General features: G+C 57.4%; 1 protein-coding gene across 2 annotated transcripts in view; it reads right to left on the minus strand.

Annotated features, from left to right (window-relative positions):
• Positions 1-24650, minus strand: part of NAV1 (neuron navigator 1) — a 73803-nt gene that overhangs the window by 43151 nt on the left and 6002 nt on the right. For both annotated transcript variants that reach the window (XM_041489607.1, XM_041489606.1), the window contains exons 2-4: positions 16721-17332; positions 16234-16334; positions 13433-14149 (exon numbers count right to left, since the gene is read on the minus strand). In XM_041489607.1, coding sequence (XP_041345541.1) covers positions 13433-14149; positions 16234-16334; positions 16721-17307 — 1405 coding nt within the window. In that variant the 5' untranslated portion in view covers positions 17308-17332. The remainder of the gene's footprint in view (positions 1-13432; positions 14150-16233; positions 16335-16720; positions 17333-24650) is intronic.

Consider the following 24650-nt stretch of genomic DNA (forward strand, 5'->3'; position numbering starts at 1 on the left):
GCTTAGCTCAGTGAACCAAACTCCCCTCCTATCTCTACCTCTCCCCTCCATCCTTGTGCTCTCTCTTGCCTTCTTCCACTTTCTCCAGCACTAACCAGCCAGTTCTTCAGCTGGAAGCCTCCAATTTGGACCAAATGCTGACCCATTGCACCCAAAGTCCCGCATCTGCTCACTGCCCTGCACCACCAGGCAAGGAACCACATCTGTCCACATTCTGCCCTGTGTAAAGTGACCATGTGTGGGTGATCGACCCTGCCATCCCCTGTGAACAGGTGGACAAGCATCCAGAGGCATCTGCAGGGGGGTCTCTCTCACCCACTCCTCCAGCCTCAGTCCCCCACCTCCAGGGAGCACTGACCCCAGCACTGCCAGGGGGAATTACAGAGCACAGCAGCTGCCTTTTACTTCCATAATTTCATGGTATTTTTCAACCAACTACTACTTCTACTGGTAAAACTGGAGTTTATTAAAAAGAGTATTAGGAAAGATATTTTCTCCTGTCAATAAAGTGACTTAAAATTAGTTGGAACTTTCAAATTAAAAACACAACCTAAACTTTCACTTCCACTTGCAATCACTCTGATTTGGAAAACAGGGTTTTTTCCTCATATCCTCTCCTGGGTTTTCTCCCCTCTCTCCTATTCTCTCCTCACCATGTTTTTGTTTAAAAATTCATCAGGTCAGGGAAAAATGTCTGGGCAGGAGAAGAGGGTGGGGAAAATAAAAAAAGCAGAAGAAACTGTAGCTTTTGCAAACCCATCTCAGCTCCGGGGAGAAGAAGAGCTTCCAGACTCACCTCCCTGCTCTTGGAAAGCAAGAGGCACTTGGAAGGACAGGGGAATTTTGAATATTAACCAACCTCCTGCACACTCTGGCAGCAGATGTGGCTTCACTGACCCTCCTCAGAGTTCTGTGATCCTCCATGGCCTAACATGCTAGCTCCTCTAGCATGGCAACCAGGGGAAAAAGGGATGGATGAGGCAGGAAAAGAACCCTGGATTTCGGTGTGGGATGCAGCCTGCTCCAGCACTGACCATAAACCCTGACTGCTGCTCCCAGCTCATGAGAGGGCTCTTACTACACAAAAACAAGTGTCAGCTCATGTCTGGCCATGGCACGGCTCCGAGCTGGACACTGACTGATGTGAGGCACATCCCACAGGTGACACTGATTTGGGGAGGACTAAGATGATGTTTGCACAGCAGCAAGGTCAATCCCCTACCTAGTGGTGCAGGAACACAAAATCACCACAGAACAGTTCGTGTTGGAAGGGACCTTAAAGTCCATCTCGACTAAACACCTCCTACCAGACCAGGTTTTTCCAAGCCTCATCCACCCCCGCCCTGAACACTTCCAGGGATGGCACAGCCACAGCTTCTCTGGGCAACCTGTGCCAGGGCCTGACCACACTTATAGCAATGAATTTCTTCCTAATATCCCTTCCTGTATCCCTGCAGTCTCAGAGATCACTCTCATCCTAGGCAGATCCCTCTCTGCTGTTCCAGAGCTTCCATGTTACAACATGATTTTTGAGGACAGCTGCTGCACTCTCCACACAGGATGTGTGTAGCATCAGCTTACGAGTGAGCACACTCTGCCAGCGGATGAAAAGCTATGTGGAAATGGAAGATCATTACCATGATCTCTGTGGAAACATCCCATCAGAGCAAGTTTTTTGTCCTCCTCCTTCTCTCTCCCCATGTGCACAAATTCTGGCACCCCATGCACCACTTGGCGTTGCCTCAGCATTGTGGGTCCAAAATGCAGGCGTCTGATTTCTAAAGCCATTGTCTGGGATGTGCTATTGAGCTGCAAAACATGGAAGGTTTGGGATGGAAAACAGGCATCTCCTGAAACACAAAAAGAAGCTGGCAACCCAGATTTTGTTTGACTTTGAAGTTACAGAGAATGTCAACCAAACACAATTTACTTTATTCCCACAAAGGGAATGAGAATCTCAGCCACAAAATAAACCCGCACCTCTGCCCCCAGAAGGCAGCAATGGACAAATGGAGAGCAGAGCGAAGAGAGCAGAGCGAAGAGAGCACGGCTTCGCCCTACTGGTCACTGCTGCAGCACAGAGCAGCTGGGCTTGGAAATGCATTACCGTGCTCCGCCTGGGAATGCGAGGCAGGAAAAGCTGCTTTGTAAATTTACTTTTGATTTGGAGCTCAGGGCTCGTGTGCCATTACATTTAGCCAGTGATCCTTTCTCAGTTCCAGGCAGGGAGGTTTGCAGGAACCTCCAGAGTTTCACCCATTTTAATTTTAGCACAGTGACTGTGCAGCAGTTACCTGCTGTTCATTTTTGAGAGCCAACAGGGTGGGAAGTGCCCAGTGGTGCGAACAGCAGTTGAGCTGATCAAATCCTGCCTCCAGGTTACTGTACCTTCCCCACCATAATATCTGATGAGTGACCTCTCACTGCAGATTCTGCTTTCAGAGGAGCAGCTTTAAAAGCCCAACCTCCAGGCCCTACTCTGCACAGTCCTGAAAGCATCTCACAGGCTCCAGGATGAGATTCCCTCACTCATCCCCCATGCTGCTTTATGAGCGGGGCCATTCCCCTCCCCTCGCAGGAATCAGCCACATGTTCTCCATCTGGGAGCAGATGCCCATGAGCCAATAAGCTCAACTTGGAAAACTTCACTGAAAATATCACCAAATTTCTGAGTGCTCTACAGACTGCGGCCAGATGATGGATATTAGTGCTTCAGCAGTCCTGGGACACTGTTTGGCACAGGACAGCAAAAGCACAGCTAAAAGGGTCAGGGAAATGGAAATGAGATGGCTGGAGGTGCTGCTGCTGGAGTGTCTGCCCTCCTCCAGATGATCCAGCCTGTAAGGAGGGAGGACCTCGGTCTGCTCGTGAATCAGCCCCCAAATGGCTGCTGTACTCAGCCTGGAGCACTGAAGGACACCAGCTTTGGCCTTACAGCAATCCCTGCCACTGCTGGGGCACAGAGCAGAGCCCTGGGGAGAAAGGTGAGGGACCACATAGGGCAGGGCCGCTCACTGCCCCATCCCAGCCATGCCCATGGCACTGCTGGCACAGAGCTGAGGAGCAAGAGGCCTGGGGTAGGTCCTGGGCACTGCTCTTCCCCACAGGGTCAGGATACAGCCAGCTTTTCTGATGCATTCAACCACCGACAGCAGGAGACAGGAGGTCCAGACAGTGATAAATCCAGCCTCACACCACCCGGGGTGAGACACCAAAATGGAATTTACCAAAGGACCTTAAACTGATGAGCTGTGAGCTCCAGGCTACATACAGCCCGAGGCAGAGAAGAATCAGGCCTGCTCGGAGTCAGGCAAATGCTGGTACTTCCCCTTGGCCAGCAATCACACGTTCTCCAGGCCAGGATGGATTTTAACCCTGCTGAGCCTATGTACACATTATTTGGGAGAGAAACCACCACTACCAGTAGCCAACAGGAGCCAACTGGCACCTCTGCCCCCAGGTCCTCCCTTCATTGCCCACCCTGACGTGCAATGCAATTCCCTGGAGGGGTTTTGTTACATTTTTTAATGAATCTGGGGTCCGAGAGAGGCAAGAGTGCAGGGCAGCCACCTTTCACCATGCCCAGTGGATGGGACAGCCCAGAGAAAGCCCCTGGGCTGTCCCCATTGACTCCCCACAGCTGTTTTCCTCCAGCAGCCCTGTGCTGATCCAGCAGGGCAGAAAGCCCCATGCCAAGCACCAACGGAGCCAGACTCAATTTACTCCCACCCCTTAGTCTGCAGAAACCTCAAGCCCTGCACAGTTCGGCTGCAGTGCAAATCCAGGATTTTGCACAGGCTGCCCCGGATTCAGCACACGCTACTCTGGGCTCATGGCAGCAGAAGTTTGCAGGACATCATCGTCCGTCCTCCCTGCTGAGATGGCAGGAAGCTGAACTTCATTATTTCCCTTGCTTCTGCACCGCCTGTTGGGAGTTTGGAGCCATCTCCTCGTCACTCCCGTGGTGCAGTGACGGTCTGGAGGCAAAATGCAAGGTGGCTGTGAAAGGCCACAGCCGGGTGGCCAGGGGTCCTGCGCCAATGGTGGCCTCAGCACACTTGGCTCAACATCGGTTCTGCCCTGGCAGAGCTGAACAGTCCCAGGTTCCAGTAAGAATCTCCTCCTGCTTTTAGGATGCGGGGAACTTTGTTGTCCCTCCTCCCACAAAGCAGGGCTCCCACCCTGGAGCTTGCCAAAACAACCCTGCCTTACCTGATTTTCACTGCCAGGTTAGCCCATGACTGTACCCACCCTGGCAATGCTGCCTCAGGCCTCTGAGCCACCAAAGCTGGGAGAAACTCGGGATGTGGGAGCAAGCATCCACGAGGCTGAACACGTGTTCCCTGCGGCACCACACCGGGAAACAGCCGGGGAGGGACGTGCTGGCCCCATCGAATGGCCTACAGCACGTTTTCTGCCAGCCCCAGCTCACCTCGGGGAGCTCCAGCATCACAGTGATCAATGTGAATTAGCTGCTATCTGTTCTTCCACTTGTTTGCATCAGCTTGGAAATTTAACACCAGGCCAGAGATAAAGTGAACTGGAAATACCCCGGCAGGCCTAACATTTCCAGCCTGAGGGGTTCGTTCAGCTGATGAGTTTCATCATTGCAGGTTCCTGCCCAGAAGAGCAGGTTTCTGTACTCCCCATGCACATCCCTCCCTGCCAGTGCCTGCATCTCACATGCTGGGCTATGAAAGAGCTGCTCTCTGTGAGGTGGGTTTTACAGAGACAAAACTGCTTCCCACCACGCTCCCTGCAAAAGCTGATGATGTCCTGACAAGGACTGGGCCAGAAAGCCCTGCCACTATTAACAAGCTGAATCTCCAGGCCAGAAAAAGCAGCGGGGTAAACCCCTTTTAGTGTCAAACCGGGCTGGCACAGGGCCAAGACAGGCCCCAAGCTGACATGTGGGAAGCTGAGACGATGACGCTGTGCATGGGCGACGGACGTGTGATTTTGAGAAGTGTCTCCTCAGTGAGTTATTCTCAGTGCACAGCAGTGCTGGAAGCTCACACTATAAATAGCCAGCAACAGAGTTGTACCTGCGCTGCAGCTCAGAACGTGCTTCAAGGCAGCTCGTGGAATTGGGAGTGCCAGGCTGGGGCAGAGCCAGTGCCAGGGATGCTTGAGGCCCATGACAAAGCAGAGGTGCAAGCTTCATGCAGTCTGGGCTCCCAGCAGAACCAGTAAGGGCTAGGTTTAGCCATGACTGAGTGCTCTTGAAAAAGCTTATCTGGTTGCAGGGTCTCACTGCCAGCTTTGTCACTCTTGATGACACAGCCCTGAATACGATGAACAGAGGTGGGACATGCAGCTTCTCCAGACACCAAGTATGCAGGCTGGCAGCCAGCAGGGCTGGCATGAGAAATAAAGGTGGTTCTACATTTCTCCAATGCTAAAGGTATGGTATTACCCATCTGCCATGCTGCACTTAGGGGGTACAGTCTTATACTGAATGGAGACTAGAGATGGACTATAGATTAGGAAGAAATTATTCCCTGTGAGGGTGGTGAGGCCCTGCCACAGGTTGCCCAGAGAAACTGTGGCTGCCCAATCCCTGGAAATGTTCAAGGTCACATTCGATGGGACATAGAGCAGCCTGGGCTAGTGGAAGGTGTCCTGGCCCATGGCAGGGACTGGAGCAAGATGATCTCTAATGGCTTAACCCAAACCATTCTATGGTTCTGTAATTTCCCCTCTAGCTCACACAGCCCAGGCTGCAGCACTCACAGCACAGCTCTGCCCGTTTTTCTGGGTTACATGAAAACAACCAGAACCTCCAGCAGCTTCAACAAGGATCTCATCCCATCCTTCCAGTTCACCAAGCAAGAGAGGTTGTGATCCCACAGCCAAAGCCAGCCGAGCAGCTGGTGAGCCAACAAGCTGGCACAGAGCCCGGCCCTCCCGCTGCGTCACCTGTGGCTGCGAGTCAGGCTCACAACCTGCCGAGGGAACCGCGGCTTCGTGAGTGCAGCTCAAACCCTCAATTTCAGATCCCCATTGAAAGGCGCCTCCTGGGTCCCTCCTAGCCAGCTCACCATCCCCTCCCTCCCCACTGGGCAAGATCCAGCCTGAGGGGAAGGCAGAGCAGCCCTACCTTTATATCTTCAGACAGTAATTTCTGGATTTGCCATAAAATCTTTCTGTAATTTCACAGGGATGCTTGAGGCCAGACCCTCACAGGTATAGAGGAGGACTGCAAAGTGCCCACCTCTGGATGAGCAGGACAGCTAAGAAGAGAGACAATAAGGCTGACACAACACCAGAGCAATGTGGAGTGATTAAGAATCAGTGATACCTATGCCCGGTGGAAAATCCTGTGCCCCCAACACGCTGGCATGCTCACATGCTCACAGAGGTGAAGGCACATGTCCAGCAGCAGGACACATCTGCATTTCACTGGGCAGCACGAGAGCACGTGTGTGCCCAAGGTCTGCTCAGGTCCCCCCCTCCAGGGAGCTCACATGCCATGCTGTGCCAGGGCCACAAGGCTCTGGAGCCACCTCCCTGATCCATGGCTGCTCCCAAGAGCAAAGGAAATGTCCTACCCAAACGTGCTAAGCTTCTGCTCAGCAATTCTATGTGGATTCCAGCAGGTCCTTCTGTGGGAGATGAATCTCAGTCCTCCTCCTGAAGTAATAAAAAATACATTATGCCCTCAATTGAACAAGACAAATACCAGCACAAGGAATGAGAGAAATGCTGGCGTGAAACAAAATGTGGAAGAACTGGATTAGAGGAAGGACCAGCAAATTGGTGGGCACTGGGCACCACTCCTCAGTGTCACACCCACCCTGACACAAGCACATCTCCATTTGCACAGCTTCTAATCTCAGCTCTGCAATGCAGCATCCCCTGACTTCCCAGCTTCACGGCTGCAGCATCCCTCCCTTCCCAGCTCCCCTCCTGCTCAGCTCCCTGCTCCGAGCTGCAATGCAGCAGCCTGGGCAAGCCTTGCTCTCTCTTTTGCCCCTCCACCCCACCACGAGGCAACACTGTGAGCCTCGCACATCCGCTACCCTCCCAAGCTCACTGCTTTCCAGCCGGAGAACTGGCAACCCCTTCCCTGGCTCCCCCGGGAGAGCTGCTTCGTGTGTCTGGAGGAGGACGTGACTTTGCAGGGTGGGGGATATGGCAGCACGGCACCATTATCTGATCCCCTGTGTCCCCACAGCTCTGCAGGAGACGCAGCCAAGGTGCAAAGCCTGGAGAGGACAAGGACTCAGATACCACAGAGGGATGGAGCCATCCCCTCTCCACCCAGGGAGTTGATCCAGGCTTAGCAGCTTCACCATTGCCACCAGTACCAGGAACACTGCACACACACAGCCCAGGACACCACTGTCACCGGTACCAGGAACACCACACACACAGAGCCCAGGACACTGCGGTCTGGTCACCAGTACTAGAAACACGAGACATGCACACTGTGTGCAGGACTCTGATTGTACGTGCAGGGCACCAAAAGCCACAAGCACAGTGTCACAAAAGACACTCTGGACCAGACAAGTGACTGATTCAGAGGATGTGCCAGTGGGTCAACCAGACAGTGCACAGCCAGGTAATCTTGATCTCAAGACTGCAGCCCTATGGCAAACTGCGCAGTCACGCCCGCAGCTGAGCCAGGGAAGCCAGGAGGCACATGCTGGCCACAGCAAACAGGCTGGCACTGGCATCACTCACAGGTTACACATCTCAGAGGGTGCAGGCTCTGATTCTGTGCTGAGCTGGAACAAATCCTCCCCCGTGCAATGGGCACAAGCATCAGCCAAGGGCTGTCCTCAGGTGCTCAAGTGAGAGTGGGCAGGGGGGCCTGCAGATAGAAGGGACCAGGGACATTGTTTTCTGGCACCATGGGAAGTTGCACAGGAAGACAAAGAGCTGGAAATCCAAATGGACATTGGTGGTAGGGGAACTTGGGACAAGGGAGAGAGCTGTGGGCACACAGCATGAGAAGCCAAATACACGAAGTTGTGGAAGATGCTCTCCAGAAGGACCCAGAACTGCCAATGATTCTCCGAGTGCCACCCACATGGAAGCACATTGCTCATGAGGCACCAGGACCAGGCAGGAGCCATGGGTGGGCTGGGTCTATCCCAGCAGCAGTCACACCCATTGGACTGTAAAGCCTTGAGGAGGCATCACCCAGGTCCCACTGTGGTCACATCCCATCAGCAGATGCCAAATAGCACTTCCAGAATTTCCATAATTTTCTATTCGTTTACATATTTTCTTTTTAGACATGTTGGATTTGGGGGCGAGATATAGGCAGTCACTGTGAAAGCCCCATTTGATCAGGGATTTTCAGGCTCTTTGGGGAGAACTGTTTCAGCAGTGCATCCACAGATATGTTTGTTTTCAAGTGTTTGTTCTGCTACCTTTCCATAGGAAATTTTGAAAGACAGATCTGGATTTATTTTTTTCTCAGCCCTTTTTCCACACTGCCATAATCACTGGGAACAGAGGACATCCCAAACAGCTTCAGCTGGGGCAGCCCTTGGATCCCATTTCCAGATCTTCTCCCCAGTCACTGCAGCCACCTCAGCTGGAGAAAGCAGACATCTACTACTTGCTGTCAGCTCCTGAGAGCAGGCTGGAAATAGCAATAGCAACAGCAATACAACTGTGTACCACTCCCCTTTCTCCTCACTATTACCCCAAAGGCAGGAGTCCAGCTCTGTGGGCAAAGGGAAATAAATCCCCATCCCAATGACCTCGTCACACAGATGCTGTCATACAGGGACCTTAAGAGAGGAATATCATTAGTGGTATCAGGAGAGCCGCAGCACTTTACGAGGCAATAACCCACGCTCATCACTGTGAAAAGCTACTTGGTCTCTGACCTCCTCATGGTCTCCTGCCAGGGAGCCTGGCTACTGCTGCCCAGTGCTGCCACGGGGACGTTAGTACTTAATTAAACTGGTAGGAACAACATGGGGCAGAGGGAGGAATGCCATGGGGCGGAAGTGCTTCTTTGATCCCACCCCATGTGTTTCCCAGCAAGGATGGCAAACAAAAAGGAGTAACTTGGCTCCCATCTCCACCAGGGTAAGGAATGTCCTGCATGGGACATGTCAGATGCCAGTCCTTTCTGCACTGTGGTTTACTTTTTAAACAAGAGTCAGATGCAACATGCAGCTTCTGCCTGTCACGGAGCCCATCTGCCCATTCCAGCCCTTGGCTCTCCTCCCCACCACTGAGGGGCTGCTGGCACCCACTGCCCATCCAGCGCCAGCCTGAGCACAGCGGGCTCTGCCCTGCCTGCTTGTCAGCACCACGAGGCTACCAATTCCCTGTGGCTACGTACTGCCCAGCAAGGACATCCCTGCTGGGCCACCTGGGAAGGGCAGTAGGGCCCACTCCAGGGCTGCAGCACTGAGATGGGTTATAGCTGCAACTGAAGAGCTTGGCAGAGCTGCAGGCTCCTGCAGAGAGCATTTCGGGGAACACCATCTCCACTGGGACCTCATGTTTGTTCACCTGGGTTCTGGCCCACACAACACTGACCACTTATTTGTTGATACCAATTAGCAGCCACTGAAGAAGCACCACATCCAGCAAGAGATGGACAAGGAAATGGCTGCAGAAAGCAGCTGCAGGATCTCGGAGGTGCCCTGGGGAGCTCTAGGTAAGTGCAACCATCACACCGGGCACCGCAGGCACAGCCCATACAAAAAAGCCCCTGCACCTGATCAGCCCTGTCCATCACAGGCGGACACGAGCAGGGTGAGCTCTGCACAACCAACTCTTCCACCACGCTGGCCATGTGCCCTCGGTCCCCTTCATCCTGTGCTTGGGCACTGGCATAATTAGCAGCCCCAGCTGCCAGGCAGTTTTGATGAGAAGCCTCAGTCTTTGGTTGATGCAAAACGTATAATTTGGATGATGGAAATAGCCTCTACAAAGCACATGTGGTTGCTGCGTGCCGGTGACCTCTCCTGGCTTGCGCAGGCTGCTCTTTAAACATGGTTTAGCTACAAAGGCTTCAGTGGCATCAAACAGATGAGGCAGCGGCAGTGACCGAATGAGAGGTAACATTTGGCCATGACTGAATAAACTGTATTTTTGGCCAAGAGGCTTGGGAATGCTTCTGGCAGGAGAAGCATGAGGTAGAGATGAGAATTCAGGTGTGGAGACTAAAGACACACAAGGTCTCTGGAAGCCACTGTGGCTGGCAGCACCAGGAGCTCAGAAGCTGCACAGGCTTCTCAACACAGGTCAGCAGTTCAAGGACAACCATATCTGCAGAGGCTGGAAGTCCCCGCAATTTCCTCTCTCTTCCTAGAGCAAACCAAGCTTGTGGCTCTTTCCATGCCACTCTGGAGAGGGTGTCCTTCAGCAGACATTGCCAAACAGTGCAGGCTGATGTTTTGCTTGCCAAAGGACTGATGAAAACAGCAGAGACCTTCCTTCCCTCCCTCCTAACCATCTCCTGTAGCAACCAGGAGAAAGCCCCTCTCCTGGTGCTCCTCACCAACCCTAGGAGGGTGTGAAGCCCACTCTCCTGAATCCAGTTCTCCTGGAATCCCATTCCTTCTGGGTCCATCTCCACCACAAGAACCATCTTTTCCTGGGGAAGCCAGGTTGCGGAAGGTACCATCACCACTGGGGAAGACTTCATCTGCCTGGATCGCAAGCAAAGGGGTCTGGAGGCTCAGCGCCTCTACACAACCTCGAGTTGTGGTTGTGCCAGCACCACTGTCACACAGCTCCCTCCTCTCCACATCCCAGGCTCCTGGTGGCATCCCCACCACACAGGCTGTCATGGATGTGCAAGGTCATGGCTGGCTTGGGTAAGTAGGTGTGATTCAACATCACAACTCCCACGAATCTGGGAAGTACAACCTTATGGAAGAAAAAGGGAGTTTCAGCAGGGTGAAGCTCCTGCTATGTCTACCCCACATGCTCTCCCCATCCAACTCTGGACACAGCCCTCGATCCCCCTTGCAGGAAGCCTGCCAGTTCATATGTCTTGGAAAATTATTGGCAATACACAGAGGACAGATCTGGCAGAGTTTGGGCCTCATGGACCAGCTGCCCAAGTCTTCAGATGCTAAGTGCAGTCCAAAAGGATGTTCAACACCTCCCAAGGTCAAAGTCAGCCCTGACTGATGCAGGTGGAGGTTTGGCAACACCTCAGAAACCAAATCAGTTGCTCGGGGCACTTCCACAACCATGATCTTCCTCAGAGTGTGCACAAAATCCTGTCATGGATCTCTGGTACTCCAGGGTACCACAAACTAGGAGTCACTCCCACGTGGGCCAGTCCTGTAAGGATTTCTCTTGGGGATGCTGAGGAAACTCCCACCTAAGAGCAGAGCATCATGGGGGGACACTGAGATTCTCCCAGGCATCCCAGCACCACTGAGTGGCAGTCTGTTAGTCTCATAAGTGACAAATCCTCCTACAATCCTGCCCTGCTCCCACGGCATCTGGTGCTACTGCAGCATTAGGCCTGAGGATGGATGTCTGTAAACTAGCTGTGGGACCACTGGGGCAGCCTGAGCCCCCACAGCTGGGCTGACCTCCTGCATCCCACTTGCTCATCCCCACAGTCTGCCTGCCCAGGCCTCGAGCTCACTCTGTGGCCTTCCACTTGCCTCAGCATCAGGGCAGATCCTGCCAAGGAGGGCACTGCTGCTGCCCCCGTGGCTGGGCCCGGCTGGGGGCCAAGGGCAATGGTCTGGGAGGCTCCGTGCCTCTGTGCCAGCACACACTGGTGCACACTGTGCCAGAGCCCTGCTGTAGCTGGGGCTGTGACCCCCCAAAGGCTCCTGAAGCAGCCAGGGGTACGCAGGGAAGCGGACTCAGCAAGTGTGGCTTTCCAGGTGCCTGGCTCCAGCACACACTCCAGCTCCTCCACATCTCCAAACCACCTCCCCCAGGCCCCAGCTGCGGCAAATCTCTCCCCTTTCTCTTCATCAAACAGCAAGGACAAGGCATCTCAAGCCAGCTCAAGCACCAGAGAAGCTCCTGACCCCCTAAAAAGAGGTCCCAGGCAGGGAACTTGAAGGGACTGGACACACCAGTCCTGCCTGTACTGCTGCTACCCCACCACCAACAAGCACCAGGACTTTACAGCCGACTAGCTTGAGCACCGTGAGCACCATGATGGCTGTGCACGGCTCCCTTGCCACCTTCTCATGCCAGTTTGCCAGACCAAACACAGCTCTTCAGAGCCATAAGTCCCCACAGTCATTGCCCAGCCAAGAACCCAGGCACTGCTGGGTGGGATGCAAGGAAGACGGGATGTCAGCGGGAAAGAGAGGGCTGCCGAGGCAGCCACAATTCCTAGAGAACAGCATGTAGCACGGGAGAATGGCAAAGGCTGGGCTCACCTGCACTGAGACCCAACGCTGTGGCCTGCAATGGAGCACTGGGTTCCAGGATCCAGGGCACAGCCAGCACTGGGCCAGTGCTCGTTGTTCTCATGGAAACCCACTATGCACACAATGCATACAGCAAGCTCAAACCCACAGGGATAGCAAAGCAGGTTTCAGGCAGCCACAGCCTGAAATCAGCTCACACAAACCCTGCAGCAACATCCTTGGAGACCGTCCTCTGCCAGAGACCCAGACCTCAGGATCTGCCCAAAATGGAGCAGCAGCATGAACCCCTCGCACGGCACCTCCACCAGCAGCTTCCCAAGGTCACCCCCACGGCAAGCCACGCTGATGGTGGGGAGCAGCTGTGGCACCCGGCTGTGCAGCCTCCATCGTGTTTGGTGGGTGTTGAGACAAGGGATGGCCGACAGGACACATGGGGGAGGACAAGCTCCACCACCACCTGCCACTGCTCCTTGTGAGGAGGAACTGCCTTTCCTCCAAGGCAAGAGGCAGCTGACAGTACCTTCCCTCAAGCAAGCCTTGGAGATGGACTGAGGGCTGGACCCCCTCTGCTCTCAAGCCAGGCTGGGAGAAGGCTCTGGGGAGACTTAAAGCCCCTTTCAGTGCCCAAAGGGGCTCCAAGAGAGCTGGAGCGGGACTTTAGGACAAGGGGGAATGGCTTTCCACTGACAGAGGACAGGGGTAAATGGGATATTGGGAAGAAATTCTCCCTGTGAGGGTGGGAAGGCTCTGGCACAGGCTGCCCTGAGAAGCTGTTGCTGCCCCATCCCTGGCAGTGGCCAGGGCCAGGTTGGATATTGCTGGGAACATTCAGGGCTAGTGGAAGGTGTCCCTGCCCATGGCAGGGAATGGAACAGGATGAGCATGGATGTCTCTTCCAGCCCAAACCATTCTGTGATTCTAAGCGACTGGGGACACCGAGGCTGATGACTCCTTTCCCCTCAGCCACCCTTCACTTCAAGACACTGAGGTCGCGACCAGCGGGTCCTCACGGAGTGTCAGGAGCCCAGATGCCTCCAGCTGCCGCCTCTGGCCATTCCCATCTCGACGTCGAGCCCGGCGGTCGCGCCGGCCGCACTCACCCAGCATTTGGCTGAAGAGCAGCTGCTCCAGGTCGCCCAGCACCGTCACCACCAGCTCGGGGTCCACCTTCAGGTACGGCTTCTCCTCGGTGCCCGCCGCCACCGCCGGCCCCTTCCCGCCCAGCAACTCGTCGTCGCACTTGCCGCCGCCGCCCGCCTCGGGGGCCTTGCTGAGGGGCTTCACCTCGGCGTAGGGCCCGCGGGGGATGCGGCTCGGCTTCCCGGCGGGCGGCGGCTTGGCCGGGCCGGCGGGGCGCGGCGACAGCAGCGAGTGCTCGGAGCGGGACAGGCTCCGCGACATGGCGGGCGCGTCCCGCCCGCGGGGGCCGCCGCGCCCGCCGCCCCCCGCCGCCGCCGCCCCCGGCGCTGCCGCCTTGGCCATGTCGTCGCTCCAGCGAGGCTCATAGAGCTGCCGCTTCTTCTCGGCGTCGGTGAGGAAGGCGAGGTTGGTGAGCGACTTCTGCTTGCGCAGGTTGGAGCCGGCCGGCAGCCGCCCCTCCGCGCTGCTCGCCTTGAAGACGCGCAGCTCCGCGCCCCGCGGCCCCGCGGCCGCCGCCGCCGCCGCCTTCGCCCGCTTCGGCATCACGGTGCTGCCGTCGGGGCCCCGCCGAAAGCCGCGCTCCTCCTCGCCCAGCTCCACGTCGGGAAGGCTCTTGAGGTTGCTCCCCAGCATCCCCGCGCTGCAACCATTTAACCCGCCAGGCGCTGCTGCTGTTGCTGCGGCACCGAGGACACACCGGGCGAGACAGAGGGAGAGGCGCCGTCAGCGCCCGTCCCACCGGCCGGGGCGGAGCGGGGCGGGGAGGGGAGGGGATGGCGCGGGCGGGGACTTGGGGTGGGGGAGAAGGGGGTGAGCGGCACGGCCCCACCTCGTCGCTCCGCCGCCGGCAGGACACTGCGAACCAGCGGAATGTCAGGGGCGAACAAAAAGGGCCCGCCCTCCTCCGGCGCGGGCAGGGGGCGGGGCGCGGCGCGCGCGCCCGCGGGGGGCACAGAGTGGAGGGGAGGGGGGGACCGAGCGGGAGCCCGGGGACCGGGTGCGCGGCCAGGGGCGAGGGGCGAGGCGCGGAGCCGGCGAGCGCGGAGCCAGCCATGGCCTACCGGCCCCGCTCCGCAGCCCCTCGCAGGCAGGGACGTGCTGGGGGCTGGGTGGGAGGTGGATGAAGCCAGCGCGGGGGGCCCACGCCCCAGCACCCTGCGCTGAAGCACCCCCTGTGCCGCCCTCCATGGACCCCACACCCACCTAGACACTGCGCACCCATTCCCAGGGGGGCCAAAACATCCCCGTTTCTCCCCAAATTGTGCAGCAAGAGCCCAGGGTGGCTCCAGGAATCCCGGGAGGGACACTGTGGCCCCCAAACCCAGCGGGGCCTCTCCACTGATCCTAGGAAATTAAAGGCGGGGGGCGGGTGGCAGGAGGGCAGTGGGATCTGGTTATCATCATTTTTCATTAATTACCCGTCCCTTGGGAGGGGTGAATTAAGTCTATTTGGTGACCTCACGCGAGCTGCCATGGCAACCGCCGGGAAATATTGCATTAGACCCCATCACTGCTGCCGAGATAAGGACGGGAGGACCGGCGGTGGTGCGAGCCCCCCCGCCCAACCCCGCGCTGGTGATCCCGGTTCAGTCCGTAGTAGTGCTGAAAAGTCCCAAAATAACTCCGCCTGGATGGGACAGTAAAGGGTGCCCCAAAAAAGGGTGTTTTGCACTAAGAGGTGCTGCTGGGGCAGGATGGGTGCACAGGCTGCACCCCAAAGCCACTCGGGGTTCGGGGGAGGGCTGTTGCCTGGGTGTAGAGCAAATCTGCACGTGTTGTGTCGTTTTGGGGCTGCTGAGGTGATTCTTGGGGTCCCCCAATGTCCCCTGCTCCCTCTGGCTGGGCCCAGCGGAGCCGTGGGAGGTGCCGGGGCAGCTGGAGCAGGCACGGAGTGAGGGAAAGGATCCGGCCGCTTCCCCGGTGCTGAACCCGCTGGGCTTTGTCCCAAAACCTCCCCAAGGAGCAGGGCAGCTGCGCTGAGCGCATGCCAGCCCCGCTCGCTCCCTCCTGCTTCCTCCTGGAACACACTCCCACTTGCCGCTGGCTTCAGCACTTTCCAAATCGGGGCTCAGCGCTGATTATTCTCTGACTGAGGTACTGGGACCCCCAGCTCAAAGCCGGGCTCTGCCAGGAGCTACCGTGGATCTGACCGACTTCTGTCCCTTCAAATCACCGGGTGAAGCTCCTGGCTCTCTTTTTCCCCTTCTCTGCACATCTCTGGAGCATCCCGCCATCCTCCGCTGCCGCTGCCCTGGCAACCGCCGCCCCAGCATCCTCCCTGGACCCGCCTCCCCAAAATCTGCCCCCAAAGCAAGCGCCAGAGGGGACAGGGGTGGCCTCAGCATTGCAGCGAGGAGCTTGTATCCAGCCCTCGAGAAAGGGGGTGACCCGGTGGTTGGTGTGGGGACCCAACGGTCCCTCCACACCCTCCTTGGAAACGGGTCATTCCTGGAGCTAGCAGGAAAACTGGGAAGAGGAGGGAAAGCAGCCAGCCGGGATGATGTCCTGGCGCCATCCCCGGAGGGGTCAGTCCCCTGTGGTTGTCACAGTGTAGGGATTTGTCCACAGAGGTCACCTGATGCAGGAACTGCAGACGAGCCTTTCCCAGGGGAGTTGGGGCACCTCCAGTGTGAGGGTTCCCCCATGCCCCACTGACCTCCAGCCCTGGCTCCCATTCCAGCACAAACCTCTGTCCCCTGGCACTGTCACGGCAGCCCCCCAGCAGGACATACCCATTGCTGACCAACCCCTCTGGACTCACTCAGGCCTCTGGGCTTGGGGTCAGGGTCAGATCCCTTCTCAGGACTGGAGCACTCATCACCCGGGGATGTGACCCTCTCATGCTCCCGGTCCTCCTGCAGCCTGCGGGCAGAGGGGGGTGAGGGTGGGTGATCAGGGGCAACTGGCTGGGCACCCCGGGAGATGAGAACGGGGAGCCGTAGGCTCTACCATGGTCTGCGAACACTGGTCTCATGGCAAGGGGTCCCAGGGCACCCTATTCCCCAATGAGTCCATCCCCTGCCCCACATCAAGCTCCCATGGGTGACTTAGGAGCTCCAGCACCCCAAATCCAGTGGGAACCTTCCTTTTGGTACAGAGCCCCCTGACCCAACCCCACCATTTCCCACAGCCACCCCTGCTGGGCCTGCCTGCCTCCCCCTGTCCCCATGCCCCCCACAGCCCCATGTCCCAAGGCACCCCCAGCCCCATGTTCCCCCATCCCGTGCCCCCCATCCCCAGGGACTCACCGGTACAGGAAGGGTGCCACAGTGGCAGTGATGGGGTGGCTGTGTGGGGGCCCTGAGGAGAAAGTGATGGCCCCTGACCCAAACACAGAGCCCCTCCCCTGTGAGCCACCATGAGACTCATCCCCTGTCCCTGCCGTGGCTGTTCCACTGCCCTTCCCAAGGGACCCTCCCAGCCGCCCCCCACCCCTGCCCTGTGCTAGGGGAGCTTTGCACAACTCGGTGGGCTCCCCCACCCTGCCTGCCCCTCTCCTCCCACTGCCTGCTGCCTCTGGCCATTTCCCAGGGGACACCAGGGGTCTTGACAGGGCTTTCTGCCCGCCCTGAGCGGGGACACAAGGGCTTCCCTCCCTGCCCTCGGCCAGTTCATGGCCAGCAGCTTTGCCAGTGGCTTTGGGCTTGAGAGTCTTGGGAGCAGGGGCTGGCACCTTCCCTGGCCGAGGGGACAGAGCCCTGTGGAGGACAGGGGACCCCGGGGTGCTCAGGGGGGCTGTGGTGTGCAGTTTGCCATGGGCTATGGCACGGGGCACTGGGATGGCAGACTGGTAGTGGCTACGTCCAGTGGAGTTGACATTGGCTGTCCCCTTCATCCTGCTGAGGCAGCTGCTGGCAAGGCTGTGGAGGAAGAGGAAGATTCGTTACAGCCCAGCACAGAGCACAGCCCCTCAGCTGCACCAGACCTTGGGCTTTGTTCCTACTGGCCATGGATGCTCAATGTCCCCATCCTGGGAGAAGGCCACTGCACCTCACACCCCAGAGTGAGGACACACACAATGTCCCCTGACAGGGATCCACAGGACCAGGGCCTATGTGATGTCCACCCCCTAGGGAGCCTGTGCAGCCCCACCCCTGTGTCCCCAGGTCCCTAAAGCAGGTCTCTGCAGCAAGGACATTTGAGCACAGACCCTCACCAGTTAGGGCTACACCACAGGCAGGATGGGGCCCTCTTGGCCACTCAAAACTTTTTCCTGGTCCCCAAAACCACCTCCGGATCAACCAAGACCACCTCTCAGACACCTGAGGCCATCTCCTGGCCACCTAAAACCATCTCCTGGTCATCTAAGACCAACTTCTTGTCACCTGGAACAATCTCCTGTAACCCAAGAGCACCTTCTACTGGCAGGAGGATCAGTTCTGTGATCCCATCCACTGGTGTCCGAGTCCCACGCCCACATTGGAGCCCTCCTCATCCCCAGTGCTCCCCCACATGGCGCCAGCTGCCACATCTCTCCATTCTCCTGCTGTCATCTTGCTTGTCCCATGGTGACTTTCCATGTCACCCCTCAGACAATGCCCTGTGTCCCGCTCTTGCCTTGGGTTTTTCTCCATGTGATAAGGATGTGGTTTCATGCCACCCGAAACACCCATCCTTGGGCAGGGCCATCCTTGCCACCACCAGTGACAGGGATGTCAGCACAGCTGCAGGGAGGGGAGAAGCTCATCACTCCTCATGCCCACAGGATTTGGCCAGGCAGGCAGAGCAGAGCTCAGCAAGGAAACCAGCCATGGAACAAAGCTCCATCTCGCCTGTAACTCTTCAGGAAAAAAACCTCAAAGAAAAAGGTTTTCTCTAGAGGAAGAAATGATCTGTAGAAAGATGGGGAGCTGTGGTCCTACAGGCACAAGGTGCCACAAATCTCCCAGGACACACATTCCACAGGTTGCTCCAGCATGATTTCACTCAGCCTCCTTGAAGGAAAACCCCTTTTTGGGGTCCCAGAGCATTCTGTGGGGACCATCAGCTCCAGACTGGCCACCCATGGTAAGGGTTCCTCTACCTGGTGCTGGCTTAGTGTTGGGTGGGGGCAGTGAGTGCATTGGAGGGTGTACTGGAGCTCACTGAGGCTGTTCCTGGTGGGCTGGGGAATGCAGCCTTCCAGGTACCCCCCCAAACACACCTCCTCTTTCAAACCACCCGGCCAAGACAGAGCTTCTCCAGAGCTGGAGAGAAGCTGTGGGGTGCAGGGAGATGGCTCCTTCACCCCAATGGGAACAGCAGCCCAGCCTCAGCCCTGCATCCACTGCATTTCCCAATGCAGGGTATTACATGAACAGAGTCCAAAAATGTCCCAAATTGTCTTGTTTTGCCTCTTCCCCAAGCTGAGCTGCCCTGAGCCCTGTTTTCCCCAGGCTTTTGGGGGTCTGCAAGGACCAAACCATGCCCCACATTCTCCCCCCACCCCGGGATGACCATGTCCCTGCCACAGGCAACACTGAAATTCCCTTTTTCCAGACTCACATGAGCTGGATCATTTGATCATGGAGCCGTGGGTCATGGGGAGAAGGGCTGATGCAGCGGATGAGATCAAGGAATCGCAGCGCCAATTCCAGCGCCAGCTGGGAGCTACAGAGCTCCTTCCAAGGCAATTTTGATTAAGGGGCAGAGGAAACTGACACACACAGCTCTGGGCTTGCTCTCCCTGAAGCCTCTGAAACACTGGCATGTTTCAGAGGATGTCTCCCCACATCCTGGCTGAGCTGTCTCTGGCCCTGAGCCACGGCAGAGGTGGGGGAGGCAGTGCTGGGACAGGCACGGGGGGTTCTGGAACAGATCTGTCCTCGAGTCACTGTGGGAGGTGGGATGGAGCACGGGGCTCTGCCACTCCCGTGTGGGCACACAGATCCAGCTCAGGGGGCAACCACAGCCCCAGGGTGGGGGCCTGGGCTGGCCCCAGCCTGCACCCAAGGGTGCTGCAGTGTGGGCAGCAGGAGCCAGGCGGGGCTGTCCCTGTGCCAGTGGGATTTTCCACACCTACAAAGGTCACTCCTGGGAGCGTGGAGGCCAGGGCTCAGCACCCAGCCAGACACCAGCTCATTTTTGGGGGCCTAATGTTCCCAAACCAGCTGTGAATATCAACAGAGAGCAGCTCCCCTCTGTCCCCCTGTCTGTTCCCAGGCTGTGCCCCACAACCCATACCTACAAATCCCAATTCTACACTTTTCCCCCCTCTCTTTAAGGCAGCCCCTGCCTCGAGAGTGCTGTACCTGGGGACAGCAGTTCACAGCCTTGAGCTGCAAAATGTCTTGTGCAAACACAAAAAGGCTGACCTTCATAAAACTACAAAACAGTTTGGGCTGGAAGGGACCTTACAGACCATCATCTCATTCCAACTCCATGCCAGGGCAAGGACACCTTCCACTATCCCAGGTTGTTTCAAGCCCTGTCCAACCTGGCCTTGGACACTTCCAAGGATAAGGGAACCTTCCTTCCCAGAGGTGCAAGAATGATGAAACCACCGGTTCCAAGTCACCCATTTCACCCCAAGGTCCCTCACACAAACACCTGCAGCCCCAGCAGCTGGTTCTGGTGGGTTTTCTCCTAATAGAGGGAGATCATCTGCCTCTCACTCCATAAAATCTGTCCCAAACTCATCCTCAACCAATTCAGAAGTAAAATCTTAATCTAGATTTATGCTACAATCTTTCCCAACACCCACTGAGCACCACCAACATGCAGCACTTCTCCAGCCCTGCCTGCTCCCTGGGCGTGTGGCATCAGGGCTGTAACCAGGTTTTGTAGATTTGCTTTCCACTCTGGATTTCTCTCTTGTGGACACAACTTCCATTTCTCCCCCTCTGAGCCCACCAGCGATGCCACAGCTGCAGCAGAAGCCAAAGCTGCCACGCTGGCCACAAGAAAATCAATCCTTCTCTTGTGCTCACAGGGTTGAGGCTTCTCAGGAGATGCCAATGCCTGCTGGGAGCTGGGCTCTGGGCAGTCCTTTTCCCACCACACACACCTCAGGTGCCTCCAAGGATTCCACTGTGCCTGGCTCAGCACTACTGACCCCTCCCCAGGCTTCATCCTGCTCTAGAGATGCCATGGGCTTCCTGGGGGATGGCCGAGGGATGATGTGGATGTGGCCCCACTCCCCCAGCCTGTGACACCAGCTGGACCCTCATGCTGGGATGCCATCAAAGGGATAAACCAAAGCAGCTCCTGCAAAGTCCCTATTGCCCCCAGCAGCTCCAGGAGGAGCCACTCCTTTGCCCAGAAGCCCCCTTCACATCCAGCATCAACCACCACAAACTAAAACAATTCCTGGGAAAGATTCAGCCCATTCTTGTTCCCAAAGAATTCTTCCTTTGCCTCCAGACTGATTTTACCCTATCCAGGACTGGGTGTCCCTGGCACGTGCCCCATGATGATGGCAGGGGAGCGGACAAGCACCCCCTCGTGCTGTGTCACGCTGTGTCACGCTGTGTCACGCTGTGTCACGCTGGCATCCTGCTGCCTCTGCCTGGCTAAAGCAGGTCATGGCTTGACCCAGATAGACTCAGCAGCTCCTTTGCAATTAGCTCAAAAGGGAAACAGCTTTCTCCTTCAGCCCAGGAACAGCTCTCAAGAACAGGCTGCTGCTCCCCCTCTGAGTAATGTGAGCCCTGGGAACTTGCACCTGATTTAATTTGGGGACTTTCAGCTGCTGGGTGAGTTTTTGGCCCAGTCACTCCCCTGGGTACCAACTTGGGATCACTGGGTCCCGTGGTAGTGGAAAGCAGCAGGTGCACACGAGTGTTTCAGCACAAGGGGATATTCTGGAGCAGCCACAGCAGTGCTGTGGGCAGCAGAGCGGTGCCTGGGCATCAGGGAGGAGCCTCCTGGGCAGCTGGAGGTGTTTGTCTCCCAGCCAGGCAGAGGATATTCATTCCAGGTGCCTCCAGAGCTCAGGTCTGGAGGTGAACTTCAGTTTTTAACCCCAGAGGTGAGGTGGCATTTGATCCCTTCGGACGATGCCATACACAGAGTTACAAATGTTCACATTGAAGGAAAAGCCTTGGCTGAGCTGTGTCCTTCATCCCAGCAGTGACACAAGCCAGCACATCCCTGAAGGCATCTCCTTCAAAGAGGCATCTGCTGTACCCAGAGCTTGAACTACTTCCTCAGCCTCGTGTCCAAATCCATCTCACACGTGTGATTTTAGCAGCCAGAAATGAACAGGGACCTGGAGCCTAGTCTCCTTTCATGTCCCCATTTCCATGACCTAGAAGGGTCACTGGAGCATTCCCAGCACTGAAGCAGATCTGCTTTGGAGCCATCCATTGCCTGAGCCGGGCTGGGAACAGCCTCCGGCCCTGTGGGGGCTACAATGAGTGGCTGCAGCTCCACCACTGTGCCTTGGAGGGGTCCAGCCACAGGGCTCCCATGTTTCCAAGAGAAGAGGGAATGACTGCAAGCATTTTGCTCTTTATTTCGTAGCATTTTGGGGTGACTTTTATGAGCGAGATAAAATTTGCTTCTCTCCTATCACAGCTTAGATCCCTGCCAGGGATGACCTGTTGTCCCGTGTCCCAGGATAAATCTGGCAGGAGTCTGAGTATGAACACTGAGTGACAGAAAATGTGTTCAAACCTTCAGCCTCTGCTGGCACCTTGCTGCTGTTTTGTGCCTGTTTCCCCACCCTGACACAGCCTCTGGAAGGGTAAGATAGCTAAAACCAGGCTGATAAATAGGAAAGAGGGAGGATGGATCCTTTCCTGGGTGTGCTGGGATGCAGAACAGCTCTGTAAATTGGGAATCATTCTTGAGACACTCTTGGGACTGGCAGCAAAGGAACACCAGGGCCTGCAGCACTGTGCCAGGTGTCCCCACAGAGATGCTCAGGGGCTGCAAAGCATCCTTCTTTTTTATGGTGAGGGGGGAGGAGGCAGCCTAGGGGTGAACCCCAGGGTGTGAGAGACAGGAGGAGCTGAGCCCCTGGCAAGGGACAGGTCCTGGTGCTGTGAAACAGCTGCCCCCAAGGGCTGCTCCCTGCACCTTGCAGCCCTGTGCAGCATCCAGCCTTGAGCTGCCATCAGGGATGGCCATGCTCCAGCACAGCCTTCTCCCTGGCACGCTCGGGAAGGGCGACAAAGAAAAGGCTCCTTGTGACACAAGGAACATAAAACTTTCCAAAGAGAAACAGAGGGAGCCGGGGCAGAAAGGGGCCTTCAGAGGAGAACAAGCTCTTGATTCAGGAGCCAGGACCAGCCCTCCAGCCCCCGTGCCCCGGGCAGGACCTGGCCTGCCCACCAGCCAGTGTCATTGCCTGGAACATTGCCACCACCCGCGTCACCAGGGCACCAGGCTGAGTCCTTCCCCAGGGAGGTGTCACTGCTCTCCTCTCCCACCCCTCTGGAGGCCAATGTTGGGCTGGGCGCAGGCAGGTGCTTCTCCTGGGTGCAGGCAGTGGATGGGCAGGCAGGTAGAAGTGCAGGGCAGCCAGACCCAGCTCTGCCTGTCCTGGATGTCTGTTCCCCCCAGCATGATGCTGGGAGCTCTGGGAGCTGCTGGGAGATGGGCAGGGGCAGGCACTGAAGGACAGAAGTTAGCTGTTGTCCAAGCAGACATCATAGAGAAATCACAGAATTGTCAGGTTGGAAAAGCCCTCCAAGGACATCAAGTCCAACTGCTAACCCAGCACTGCCATTCCCATCACTAAACCCTGTCCCTAAGTGCCACATCCACACGTTTTTGGAACACTTTCAGAGATGCCCAGGCCGTAGTCACAGCACTAATCCCTGCCTAAGCCCCTCCGCAGCAATCCCATTAGCCACTTAACCCACTTCAGTAAAACCGGCTTTGAGCAAAGCTGAGCTCTGGGCTGGACCTGCTGAAGCAGCCGCTGTCACCGACCCGCGGGTACCCAGGAGACCGAGCCCTGCTCGGACTGAGCTGTGCCCAGCACAAATTCCCGAGGGATGGGCTGGGGCTGGGGCTGGGTCAGAGCCTGGGAGCTGTGCGGGGTCTGTGCAAGGGGCTGTGTGAGGATCTGGGGGAGGGGACGGCGTGAAAGGCTGGGCAAGGGTCGTCCATGCCCAAGGCTTCTCCCCGGGGGTATCCCGGCCACACGGTGCCCGGTTCGCCACGGCCCCTACGTGTTCCCCCACCCCGGTCTCTCACAGCCCTGGCTCCTGCCGGCGGGTGCGACACGTCCTGGCCCGGGGCTCGGGGGCCGGGGCAGGTGTGTCCCCTCCGCCGAGCAGGACCCGCGGCAGGTAGGTATGGGGAGTGCCCGGTAGAGGCGAGGGCAGCGGCGACGTGCCCGGGCCCCGGCGCTGCGGACGTTCAGGAGCCGCCGGTGCTGGACAGCTCCGCCTGCGGCACCGCCCCCCCGGTTCCGCCCCCCGGGCCGGTGTCCCCCCCCGCCCCGACCGGTGTCACCTCCACCCGGTATCGCATCCCGAGCCGGTGTCACCCTCCCCTCCGCCGGGTACCATCTCCTGAGCAGATGTCACCCTTTCCCCCCGAACTGTCGTCACTCTCCTCGGTCCGGTACCGCCTCCCCCAGCCGCTGCAGCCCCCCAGGACGAGCATCACGTCCTCGAGCCCGTGTCCGTCCCCTCCCCAACCCGGTGCCCACCGGGCCGGCAGTGCCCGCACCGCCTATGGCCAGTGTGCCTGTCCCCCTCGGGCCACAGCCGCCAGCCGGGGGCCGGCAGAGGGAGCCCCCAGGGACCAGCCCAGCGCCGGAGGCCCCCGGCCTCCCGGCCCCTCGGCTGCCTGTCTGGGACGGAGCCATCTGTCCGGTGCCTGGTGCCATCTGTCTCCCAGCAGCGCTGCCTGTCATGTCCCGGTATCCCCAACACCCACAGGGAAAAGGGTTGGGCTGTCCCTCCATGAGGTGACACCCCACCGAACCCCCTCCAGACGCCCCTGCAGTGAAGGGTCACCTGGGAAGGTTTGGGTTGTGCCTGAGGCTCTCCCAGTCTCCTCGGTCCCCTGCTCTTCCCGTGCTGTGTGGCAAGAAGAGCCATAAGGTGTCCCTGTGGATGCCTCCTCCAGCACATGAGCCACCACTGGACACCACAGAGCCTGGGGGTCCTAAGGCATCCAGTACCATAGCCAAAATACGTCTCCTACTGCACCTCCTGAGGGCTTCAAAACCTTCCCAACACCACCCCAAAACCTTCCCAAAACCTCAGTGCTGCCATGGGGCCAAGGTCCTCCCAGTGC

This window comes from Pyrgilauda ruficollis, unplaced genomic scaffold (genome assembly GCF_017590135.1).
Source record: "Pyrgilauda ruficollis isolate IOZ18807 unplaced genomic scaffold, ASM1759013v1 scaffold95, whole genome shotgun sequence".
NCBI classification, from domain to species: Eukaryota; Metazoa; Chordata; class Aves; order Passeriformes; family Passeridae; genus Pyrgilauda; species Pyrgilauda ruficollis.